The 13,149-nt window shown below is 38.5% G+C and overlaps 1 protein-coding gene across 2 annotated transcripts in view; it reads right to left on the bottom strand.

Moving 5' to 3' along the window:
- Positions 1 to 13,149, bottom strand: part of ehbp1 (EH domain binding protein 1) — a 139,227-nt gene that overhangs the window by 25,490 nt on the left and 100,588 nt on the right. Inside the window, exons 17-20 of one of the 2 annotated variants that reach the window (XM_081393848.1) lie at positions 8,109 to 8,260; positions 3,562 to 3,700; positions 3,065 to 3,165; positions 844 to 967 (exon numbers count right to left, since the gene is read on the bottom strand). In XM_081393848.1, coding sequence (XP_081249974.1) covers positions 844 to 967; positions 3,065 to 3,165; positions 3,562 to 3,700; positions 8,109 to 8,260 — 516 coding nt within the window. Of the gene's footprint in view, positions 1 to 843; positions 971 to 3,064; positions 3,166 to 3,561; positions 3,701 to 8,108; positions 8,261 to 13,149 lie in introns of both variants that reach the window. The other variant, XM_081393847.1, reaches the window with a different exon arrangement.

Raw genomic sequence — 13,149 nt, forward strand, 5'->3', positions numbered from 1 at the left:
GAAGAGAGAGAGAGGGATGGATGGAAGGTTGGGCAAACACAAAACAGTGATAGTCATGATATCATCCTCAATGTGATAGAAAAGCAAAAAAATTCAATCATCTACTTTACCCTCCTTTTTTCACGACACTACCCTTGTGAGAAATGATTGTTTCGTATCAGCATCTGGATGGCAGGAGGTTGTTCTTAAATTTGGGTTATTGAGGTGCTGGAGCCATTGCCGTTCTTACTCAGAACGAAGCTCTATGTTTTAACAAAGGCTCAGCAGCCCTTTTTCCCTGCTATACACACCTGAAAGATCACCCCACATTCTTTCATATGTGTATATGTGAGGAGAAGAGAGAGAAATAGAGGGAGGGGGAGAGGGAGAGAGAGAGAGAGAGAGAGGAGGAGAGCAAGAGCATGTATCTATTAATATGTTTCTTTCATTATTTCAACATTTCCTTTTCTGTCCAGCCCCCAAATAGCAACCCTCCCCGTTTCTCTTCCTCCCCTCTTCACCCTTTACCCCTCTGCCGTATCCCCCTCTCTCCCTCCTTCTCTCTCTCTCTCTCTTCTACAGCATATCATTGAAGGCCAGATATGGGGTTCTGTTGCGCATGGCTGCACGGTACTGTTCAATAGTGGCTGGCTGGCGGACGCTATCAGCACTAGTTATCAGCTCCCATGAAGGCTCTCTTATCACGGCGGCCCAGAGAGCCTCCCTGCATCCTCACCGCCCCTTTTCATATCCCCGCTGCCGCCCCAACATCCCGGCTTCAAAGATTCACACTTCCCAAACTCCATAAGAGTTTGTGAACGCTCAATTTGCCAAAACTGTTTACAGTGTAATTGGGCGGCGTACCTGTGTCCATGAGATAGCGCAGACGCTTTTCCACACGCGAGGCCCGCGTGTCGATCTGCCTCTGCTCGCTCTCCAGCGCCGCCAGTTCTCCCACCACGTACTGACTGGTGTCTTTGAACGCTTTCTGCTGGGCAAGAACAAACGAGAGGAAGGGGGAGTGATGAGAGGTAAGAAATGAAGCATCACATCCTGGGTTTATACAGCTTTTTAATACCAGGGGAACAGTGGTCAGAATAATTACTGGTGAATATTGCTTTAATTAATTAAGCGAATGAATGAATCTTTTTTCTGCTTTCTTTAAAAATGACGATGTGATAAAAATGATTCAAAAACTTTCCCAAATTAGGTTCATTACAAAGATGAGGTAAAAAATAACAATAATACATACATTTAAAAAGATTTATTATATATATTTTTCTAATATATTAAGTAATAATAAATTATATTTTTTTAAATCATATTAACCGTTTAAAATATATGTTAAAAATTGTATACATGATTATAAAATTAAATAAAATTCTGAATAGGTTTAAAGATTTAATTATTTATTTTATTCATTCATGGCTTAATAATGTTGATTTGCACAGTTACAAACTTTAGCTTTAAATGCTGAGCATGTATATCAAATATATTAGATTAAATTAAAAATATATTTTTTCTGACTATGTTTGAAGATTTAGACCCATATACCCATACTATAAAGACTGTAGCTTTAAATGCTGAGGTTTGACTTCATATGTCAAGCCTGGAGGCAGGAGGGTGCGCTTACACACCAATATAAACACACGCTAAATGACCGCAGAGAGAATCCAGTTTTACAGCAGTCTGGAGACTGACACGCAGAGAGGCAAAATTGAAATATGTTGGAGAGGTGGGTCAGTGCCTAAGGGCCTATCAGCAGGGATCTAAGAGATCTACACAGCACACGTGTGTGCTCAGATTCACACATGTACGCGTTTGGAAACATGCTTCTATTCTTTTACGCATGTGGCCCTGGTGCCAGCACCCTCTGGCTCATGGGAAACACTGAAGTGAGGGATGAGACAGTGATTAGGGACAAATACAGTAATTAAACTGCACGCTTATTTCCAAGTGTGTGATAGTGACAAGCACTCCCACCCCCCTTTCTTCCACTCGTTTATCGCCCACCTCTGTCCTCTCCTCCTTCCAGCCTTCCTAATATTCTAAGAAAAGTGGGGGAGGGGGAAAAGAGTGCTAATTTAAATTCACATCCTAAAGATTGCTGCAAAAATATATATATTTTTTAGTGCTGATGCAACTTATTTCATAATAGGAAAGAGGGAAATGGGGAAGAAAGTTTTTTTTTTTCATCCAAGACAGCACTTTTTCTGCCTGAGTCCTCCTGCTGTCCATCAAACTCTACCTTCCTCTTCCTCGCTGCTCTATCAAATACTTCTCCCACAAATCAATTTTACACATGATCAGCCCCCTCCCCCTCTCTCGCCTCTCTGCCATAATTAAGTGTTGAAATTTCCATATATATTATATTAATGCAAACATCATTCGCTGGGTAATTCAGCTTGAGCTGGGTAATGGGCAAGTTCAACACCCATTAACCCCTACACAGAGAGGGGCAAAGCTGGTCTCTACTGACCTTCCCTCTCTCTCTTTCTGTGTCTCTATCTCACTCTTCCCAGGATATGTTTCTCTATGCTCTGTCCCTATACTTGGTGCTGCAATAATTAAAATACTGTAGTTTCTTTAGATCAGCCTGCATAAAGAGAATGAAAGAAATTATAATTGCATAGTTCTATAATTATATATATATATATATATATATATATATATATATATATATATATATATATTCACACTACGTGTTTATTCCCTTAAAAATAAATCAATAAATTGTTTTGATGGACATTGGAACCAGAAATGGAGACAAAAACGGAGGGAAAATTTAGGACAAATTGAAAGTGTTCCGAGAAAAAGACAGAAAGGTGGAGTGAAAGAGGTATATCCACTGCTCTGTCCATTTCCTTTTTCCCTAATCTTACAATTATCAGGGAATAGCAGTCTAATTTGGCTGGTCTCTTTGGCTTTAGGGAAGAACAGATTGACATCAGCGTTCAAAAACCTCTCTGCCCCTCAGACAGATGTGAGTGACTGTGTGCGACTGTGACGTCCAACTATGACCTGGTGTCACAGACAACATCAGAATGAGCAGCGCTGACAGAGAATTTAAATATGCATTAAGTACTTCATCTTCAGTTGGCTTTCGTCCTTCCATCTCTGTCAGAGCTCCTCTCTCCTCGCCACTCCTCTTCAGATCTTCAGGCACGGATCTCTGCCTTTTAACCTCTAAAACAAGAGAGAGAGATATTAAAAGTTGGTTGATTCTCACCTGACTAGAAATTTAAAATAGACTTTTTTTTATCAGATGAACTTAACCCAATCAGACAGATCTGACATCTCCATTAAAACAATCACTAGGCATATATAAACACCATATAAAGCTGTTATTAAACTATTAGTATTCTTGACGACCTTTAAGAGACACTTCAATACTCATTTTACAATAAGCCTAATTGGCAGAACTGAACCACAAACCTGAATGTAACAGAAATGCTCATCTTTATGCATTAAATACATGAATTTATTAATTACTTAAGTGTTCCACGATGCAAAATCCTCCAAAATCTTTGTTTATGCAGTCAAACTGGAGGAAGTGATATCAGCGGAAGTAAAGGGCCTCACCTGGCCTGGTCTCTACGTATTGGCTGAATGATTTGAGCTGTGTTTTCCTGACAGCAGACTCCTTGTGGAAGACAACGGGACTGCGCAGACGTTCGGTAGCCCTGCGGAGACGCTCTGCATGCAATTCATCCACATTATTCTATAAACACATTAAAAAAAGAGAGGGAGGGATGAAGGGAGAAAAAAAAAAGAGTAAAAGAGCAGTTAACTTAAAAGTAGAGCAGAGTCATTTGAATGAAAGTTGCTTCTGATGTTGGTCGACATTAAAGAAAAGAACAAATTAGACACACATGGCCAAAAATGTTTAACGATGGAGTGCCGTGCCTGAAGAACGGTCTAGGAAAGGTTCTGCAGCATTTGGTACATCTCTGAGTCCCATATTAACTCACAAGCACAAAGGAAATAAGGCAATTAAGTCTACTTTCAACAAAACCTGAGCCAGAAAATGTATTCAGATTATGCAAATTAAAAGCACTATTGTCTTGGAAGCGAACATGTGTTAGCAGCTTCTCACTGCGGCTTCCAATCACCTCAATATTAAAATGTGTTATTATGTGCCGGGCCCAATAAGCCAAGCAGACTGGAAAGCGAAACGACGGCGTTCAGAATAACATTTGCAACGTCAATAATAATAATAGGAAACGTCTAATAAAGTTCGCAATTAGCGAACACGTTCCACTGCTTGAGACTAGGAGGGAGAAACATTGTTAGTGCAGACGCTAGCTCACTGGTGTGTGTACAGAAACCGCACAGCTAATAAAGACAAGCGTGCACAGACACACATACCACCTCTGGCCTGTTTATACTTAAATTATAACTTCTGAAAACAAAGCTACAATTAGCATCTCCCTAGAGAACAACAAATTTAGCCTGTGTGAATATTAACAGTTATAGCTGTTTATTCAACTAATCCCACGTGTTTAAAGGGAGGATATCAGCTGTCACAGCCCTAATCTGCAGCTTCTCTTCAGCCATCATGACAGATTGTAACTTAACTTTCAGAAATTCCTATAGGCTGGATAAGAAAACAATTGGGTACTTGGATGTGTGTGTGTGTGTATATATATATATATATATATATATATATATATACATACATACACACACACACACACACACACACACACACACACGCATGTTCAAATCTTAACCATTCTTTACCACTTCTACAGCATTTATTAATCTCAACATTTACTAATACATTTTTAAGATCAAAAGTTGTATCTGTTAATATTAAGTAATCCACTATGAACTAACATGAACATTTTTATTAAGTTAAATAAATTCTGTAGAAATGTATTAATCATTGTTAGTTTGTTAGTTAATCCATTAACTAATCTTAACAAATGTGACCTTATTATAAAGTGTTATGGAATTTAAGAAAAATATATTTTTTTATATAAAAAAAAATTTCATCTTAAATATCATCACATGACATTTTACAACCTTGATTTTCCTCCAGAAAAACAACTTGAATTTAGAAATTAAAAACATGCTCATCATAGAATAGGTAAAATAGATTCATAATATGTGTACATTTTTGAATAAATAAATAATAGATATGATGGAGAAAAAAACAAAATATACTCATTCATAAAACATCATACAATGGCAATCTGATGGTGAAAAAATGTCACCCTAAGTCCATCCCTATAAGTGGAATGAGTACCGCAGTCATCACACAAAACCAAAGGCGTGAGCGTGTTACGTGTTAAAACGACACATTCAACAGCCTGGATCTCTAGAGACAGCTCAACAAAGCCCTTTAACCCTGTCTGATTCCTCTCATGTTAAAGTCCAAAGAAAACAAACAGGATTCAAACCCAAAGCCTCGCTAGAATCCTCGTTTCCCGGAGGACCCAAGGCCTCCAACCCTCGCTAACAACCCCTTCCTTGAAACACCTGCCCCCACGGCCCCTCGGTACCCCTGGCTGGGGAAGATATCAGGGCTATCCCCACATCGCGATCAGCGCTTTTTAATCTGTTATCGTCCCGATCATTATTGTGGTGGTGGGTATTATTTTGGCAGAGGTGTGTGTGTGTATCTGGGATGCGTGACTAATGTTGCGGTCTGCTGCTCATTGCAGGCGGTTATCGTGTGCCACCATGGCAGCAGGCTCACAGTGCATAGAGACAATTGCTAATGAGACACAACTGGCAGCACTGGGGGACTGCAGTGTGTGTGCTGGGGGGAACCGTTCTGTCCCAAACCGTTATACTATGGCCTCGAGGAGTTGTGGGATGGGAGAATCCTCGAGGGATGGAACGGCTGAGTCAGATTTTTTTAAGAGTTAAAAGACGCTACAACAAGAGCAGGCCTTGAGAGAGAGAATGTGATCCTAATGCATTGTCTTAAAAATGTGAAGGAGGGACACATATGATACTCTAACTTCTTCATGCAGACAAGGTTGCAATGGAGAATAGGGTGAAGGTCAGAAGAGACCAGAGAAAGCGTGAGCTGCTCTTTCTTTGAAACCCCACTAACTACTGAGGCTCAGAGCTGCAGTGCTCGTAACCCTGCTGATCCTCCCCTGGGCTTTGGCCTGTTGTGTAGGCCTGCAGTTCTGCAGCAGGTGCTGGACTGTTCATAGAGAATGAGAGTATAAGACCCTCATCACTAAAAGCCATTTCATAATGAAGGCATACTAGAAATTATCGGTTAAATCACCTCATCTTACAGTTACTAAGACTGTTCCTCAGAAACACTTGCCAGTTCTTGACAATATTGTTCATGTGCACATGTATAAATTTTTTGCTTAAACAAGTGTCATACACTACCATTCAAAAGTTTGGGTTAAGTATGTTTTTTATTTTAGAAAAAGAAATTAATACTTTTATTCAAGCAAGACATTTATATTATATATATTAAAAATAAATGCTATTCTTTTGAACTTTGTATTCATCAAAGAAAAATGTTAAGCAGCACAGTCGTTTTTGACATTGATAATAAGATAAGTTTCTTGGCCACCAAATCAGCCTATTAGAATGATTTCTGAAGGATCATGTGACTCTGATCACTGGAGCAATGATGCTGAAAATTCAGCTCTGCCATCACAGGAATAAATTATTACTTTTTAAAAAGAAATTGTAATACTATTTCACAATATTACTGTTTTTACTGCATTTTTGATTAAACAAATGCAGCCTTGATGAGCATAAGTGACTTTGCAATTTAAAAAAAAAAATTCTAACCAACCCCAAACTTTTCAATGCTAGTGTAGCTGAAAGTAAATGCAGAAAATTAATGTTTTCTCATGGAAGTTTTTCCATAAATTTTGTTAAAGTTACTGCTAACACTTAATCATTTTTATTAGTCAAAATAAAGTATGTGTATAAATTATGCTATTATTGGTTAAGTATTACCAATAATATAACTGGGTAAATATTCTTCTTCTCCAACCCAAATGAATCGTTGTATGTGTGACAATTTGCGTCATCCTCGTCATGTCCGTATATCTGTCTCTGGAATCTAACCTATTTGTGACTAGTCCTTGGGAAACCTCGACCAATTACTTCACACCTGCTGCAGTGCACTGAAAGAGGCCTGCCGACTCAAACGAACACATCACTGCAGTCATTGTGCATCAAAGAGCTTGCTAACATCTGCTCACAGGAAATCCCCTCTGTCAGCAGAGAGAAAGAGCGAAGGGGCGAACAGGTGGGGGAAGGTAGTCGCCAGCATCTCTGAACATGCCCTGAAGTCACCACCTGGGGGCTCTGAATACAACAGCGAGATAGGAGGTCATCACACACGCGTATAAACACCAAGTAGTCAGCAGTACACCGGTATGCATGTTCTTAGACACAGAACACTGGTATTTAATAAACAAGGTAAATCAATCCACTGCATGTCAACGTCGTGAGCCACACGCTGCTGTCGATACATCCCAAAGCTCTCTTCTCTCTCAGAAAAGGTCAGGTGTGATATGAGGTAATGGCTGTAAAATGTCATTCATGTGTTCTGGCTTAATATATAAACACATGATGATCCTCAGACAAAAAATAAACAAGAGACAGCAAATCAATGAAAATCAACCTGTCTTGGTCTTTTACCTCACACACATATAAAACTACCATAACAAGCCTACAATAAAATACAATAAAGAAGCTCTCAATGCCCTTTGGGAATGTTTAGTTGGGTACATTTTTGCATATCATGATGAAAATTTGTATGGTGTCTTTCAGCACGCTTCTATGTAGTTACAAGGGTGTTCTGGGTGGTTGTTTACAAGCCCATAACAAAAGAGCACAGCCCCAAGTCTGTACGATATTCTGATCCCTAAATATGGCTCAGGTCCTCCTTCATTGTAAAGCTTGTTTTTAATACTCATTCTATCTTAAAATCTGTTCTAAGTCACTTAGAAAAGTAAATATTACACATTTTAAGCTACAAGTCACACAATTTGAAGTGACTCATGTCTTACTCAACAAAGTTTATTACTTATGGTTAGGAGTTCACAATGATTCCCTAAGTATGAGCAATAATATTAGTTCTGCTTGCTTAGTGAATACAATTAAAGATAGAGCAGGTGGGGTGTAAATGTTACCTGCAGGCCGCCTGATTCAGGGCTGAGGGGTGAAGTACTGGATGCTGTCAGTGATGAAGAAGAGGATGAGGAGGAAGGAGAGCTGCCACCCTGTGGCCGAAACTCTGTGAGCTTCTTGAGCTTCAGGTCCACATGCCTGCTGTTCATCACACCTAAAAAGAGAAAGAGAGAGGGAGGAAGTGTTATATGCAGTAGGCCACTCGTCTCCAACACACAGATAAGCAGAGGACATGACAATGTTTGCCCTTAAGCAAACTGGCCCTCTCAACCTCATACACACTCACATATACACACACTTTTCTGGAGAGATAGCGAGATGCTGTGAGCACGACACACCTGGAATGTCTCCCTTGATTCATAAATGACATCCACACACATGTTGTGAATTAATTTGTGTTGTTTGTTGTTCCCAATGCACCCTTGAATTTCAAATTGCTGAGCAAAACCCATTTCTGTTGGCTGGATTTTACAGAAATATATAATGTACACTACAGTTCAAAAGTTTGGGGTCAGAAAGGCTTTTGAAAGGCTGTTATGCTCAGCATACCTGTATTTATTTGATTAAAAATACAGTAATGGTTTCTTAAGACTTATAAATAAAATAATAATAATAAATAATGAATAAAAAGTATTGTTTTTACTAACCCCAAACGTTTGAAATGTAGTGTATATTAATTACATATATAAATATTTTTATTGTTTTGTCTATTTCATAAGAATATCATTACATATTTACATATGTAAATATTTTTTCCCTAAGTGTATTATTTAATTACTAAATGCATTACTTATTAACAAACAATACATATCGAAACGCATAAATCTATATCTTCATTTTAATTAATACAATTATGATACATATTTATTACATATAAATTATTTATTTAAACATTTTGTAAATAATCAAATGTGATTAAATGATTTTAAAATTATGATATTATAATGTAAAATTATTAACACATTTTAACATTATTAAAAACGTTATCTAGAGGCCTTGCATTATTGTCGTTTTCCAGTTTCTCTCTTGGAAAAAAAGAAGAGAGAAAAACTCTTTAACTTGCTTTGTTGAGATCACAAAACAAGACAAAAATAAATAAAAATAATGCACAACTTTTGTGAGCCTCTGTATATGCCACAATGAACTTTGTACTGTACTGTTTGTGAACTAATCCTCTCGGGAATTAATCAGCGCTGTGTATTTCCACACAAGATTTCTCACAGCTTTAGCTGCATACTGAAAAAAATCAAAACAAATCAATGGACACTCGGATAGACTCCCGCTGAAACGCTATCCATTCATTTAGCTCTAATTCAATGGACACTCGGATAAACTCCAGTTGAAACGCTGTCCATTCATTTAGCTCAAATTCAAGAAATCTCTAGCTTTCCTCTATCTATTTTTGAAACTGACTGCTAGTGAGCAGCCACACATGTGCACGGCTTAAAGGGAACAGTGCTAGTCCCTGTGATTAATTGAAAGAGAAACAACCCACAATACCTCCTCTTTCTCTTCAAATGAACAATGACTTCTAAATTTCTTCCTTCCCACGCAGACTTGTCTTTCACATGTGTTGGTGCCTTATTTCATGTCCATCTTTATATTCTCCAAGTCTGTCTTTCTCTAGTAACCTTTCACTAGCAGGTGTAGCCTAGCCCTCTCTCTCTCTCTCATCTGGGCTAGAGATGAAAGTGAGGTGAGGAAGCTTTTCATGTGGGTCCTGTTCTCCTCGTCTCCCAGCATCCCTCTCTCTCGCCCAAAAAACACCACAGGAGTCATTTGTGTGTGTGTGTGTGTGTGTTGTGACCAACAGTTTTGCTCAAACATAAGAGTCACATCCCCAACTAACTAAAAGTGTGCACCATGATAATGACATGCATTCATTTCTGTCATGACAACTCTCTGAGTGTTTGGCATGGTAATGGGTATGACAATGTTGATATATTTGGTCTTGGTGGAATAAATCTGCTACGCTGCTGCAAAGCAAGTATGGGACTAGCTACTGCCAATACAAACATGACACGCTGCTGCTGTACAATATCTATACAGGTGGAGCAGGGGAAGGTGGAGGGTTTCTGAAAGTGTGCTGCAACTGCTACAGAAAATGCTGACCAAGTATTTAAAGGTTGAGCATGCAAGCTCATTTTCGTGCCCTAGAGAATGATGTGATTGCAAGCAGGTCCAACTGTGCTATGAAAATAAAAAAAAGTAAGACTGAAATGAGCAAAATGAGCTCGTTTTTCATAATCACAATGCAGAAAAATAGATTTTGTCTGTGAAAAAATAGACCTTTTCACAATAACAGACAAAAACACAAACCAAACAATGTAACAAACAATGTAGATAGGCTGTACATAAGTTAACTAAAGAGAAGGAGGATAAATCATATATATCATATCATATGACTTGCTCAGCAAGACACAAAAACAAAACACAAACATCTCTTCAGAAGATATAATTGTGTTTGTCTTGAGGATATGTTCAAATATTTTTTAATTAAACTAATTAAACTCTTACAGACACAAACAACCCTTCTGTGTCTGAAACAGATGAGCTTATTTTGAATGGAAAGAAATACATTTTAAAAGGTGCTTAAAATAGAAAGTAATCCCACTGGAAACTGAATAAGTATTAAATTAGAGGGCTGAACAATTTAGGGAAAAAATCTGAGATTTTTCAGAGAATTGTTTCTAGGGCTGCACAATTTGGACCAAATATTTTATTATTATATATCAATATGACCATAATGATGATGATAATAACATGATTTCAGTTTAATTTTAATTAATCATGCAGCCCTACTAAATGAAGGGTCATTATGGTAGGATAAAAGGTCAAAGGTTAAAAAAAGTTAAAAACTAACAGAAGTAGATGCAAACAGATAAATCACTACACACAAGCGTTAACATGTACACACGTTCAAACACAAGCACAGGTCATGCAGTGTTGGGTTACCCAGAGAGGCCAAGTCACTGGCAGAGTTAGTAAAATCATCCTCCATTAGACATGAAGAAGACAGCTCCTCCTCAGGGTTAGTATGCGAGACATCATCAGCGTGAGACGCCGCCGCCTCAATATCACTCCTGCCCTCCTCATCCACACCCTCCACACTCACCCCATCCACCACGTCTGCGAGCAAACAAACAAACAGGGACGGCCAAAAAAAAAAGAGAAGAGCAAAGAGACAGAGGTGGTTAGTGAAGCATTGAGCGTTAGTTCGGCATTCCAGCGGGAAAGGAAACTTTGCATGTTAGTTAATAGTCAGAAAAGCATTTGTTTAGACCCATTTATACATAAAACGGTAATTCCTTAACAAAAAGTTTGCTGCTGTCACATTGGGGTGTGTTTGTTTGAGCTGAGAAAAATCAGGCAGATGGCTGAGAGTGTCTGGCAGAGAGCTGAGCTTTATGTGTGTGTGTTGCACGGCCGATTTGGCCTTGACGGCAAAATCTCCTCCAGAGTTCCTCTTCCGCATCCACAGATCTGAATCCCACAGAGCCCTTGACAATACACACTCAATCCAAACACATCGATCTCATTCAGTTATATGGTAACTAGAGCAAAGCCGCACACACACACACATGCTTAAATAAGAGACAGAACAAATAGGAAAAATGGTGCTGCATGATTTAAGGAAAAAAATCAAATTGCATTTAGTCTGACTGCCATTTAAAATGTGATTTAAAAAAGGTTCCAGGTTTCCTGTGCTTGTTTGCAAGTCTGCACAATTTGGCCAAAATGTTTGTGATTTGCGAAATGTTTGTGAATACCATTAATGTATTTTTTTTTTAAAACAATAGTACTAAATATAAATATTAAAATAAACAATTGTAATTTCAATGTAAAATAAAAAGAGTTTTAAAAAAAATCATGTGATTATTTTATTTTACACTACAACAGTAAAGTTACAACAATTTCAGCATTTATGGTCGTCTTCATTTCTTAATTTTCAAACGTTAAACCATAAAGCTTTTATTTTGGTGGAAAACCAGAGAGACTTAAGGCTTCTCTTGTGTTGACAACAGCTGGTTTATAAGCACTTTTCATTGCAAGTTTGGCAAACGCACGTTATAAGCAACCCAAACTCAGAGCAAATGCAGAGATGGAGTTCAAGTGGAGCAGCATTTAATGTAAACCGAGCTGCTCTGAGACACTGAAAACACTGTTCTTTTATGTGCGAGCAGCTCATGATCCAGAATGCTTTACTTTGAACCACCCAGCACATATATTTATTTAATAAAATAACAGGTTTTGTGATTTGATTATCGTACAAAGCCATATCATGATTTTGGTTTTATTTCGATTAATCGTGCAGCCCTGTGTGCACATGACATTCTCCAGAAAAAACATTTTGAAAATCAGAGAAAAAGAAATGACAGCATGTTCCTTATTTCCTTTCTCTCATGCTTTTTTAATTTACTTTCCATTATATAGCAACACACACACACACACACAGGGCAGTGCTAAGCTAATTAACAGAACGCATTCTGCTGGAGTTGGTGAAAGTTTTGCTGGTGAATGTTTTGCTCTACTCAGCTTGAGCTCTCTCAGAATTAGAGCAGAGTGTTTGTGTATTCAAGTGTGTATGTGTGAGTGTGTGTGTTGGTGGGATTATGCGTTCTGCACGATAGGCCTTGTGCATCAAGCCTATAGCATTTCCCTCCAACCTGATTTTTAATGAGTTCTACAATTAGCAGAGTTCAACAGCCTGAAAGGCCAAATAAACCGTTTTTTAAAACTGTCTTTCTTTCTCTCCCTCTCTCTGACCTGTTTTTCCTCTGCTCTGTCCATATGCAGGTTTGTCCATCTCTGCAGGCCACGAGATGTGTTCTGTGGAGTTTCCGAGATGTGGTAAACGCGTGATTGTGGAGGAGGGAACACTATTAGGCGGACAGGGAGAGGATGAAGAGAAAATGGAGGGCGTCAAAGAGGGAGAGATGAAAGAGATAAAAGGAGAGGAATATTGTGTCTCCCCTTGAGCTGTGAAATGGTACACACGGACACGAGCCGGCACAGAATTAGGCACAGCGGCTAACCTGCTAT

This window comes from Scardinius erythrophthalmus, assembly GCF_964197995.2.
Source record: "Scardinius erythrophthalmus genome assembly, chromosome: 19".
Lineage (NCBI taxonomy): Eukaryota > Metazoa > Chordata > Actinopteri > Cypriniformes > Leuciscidae > Scardinius > Scardinius erythrophthalmus.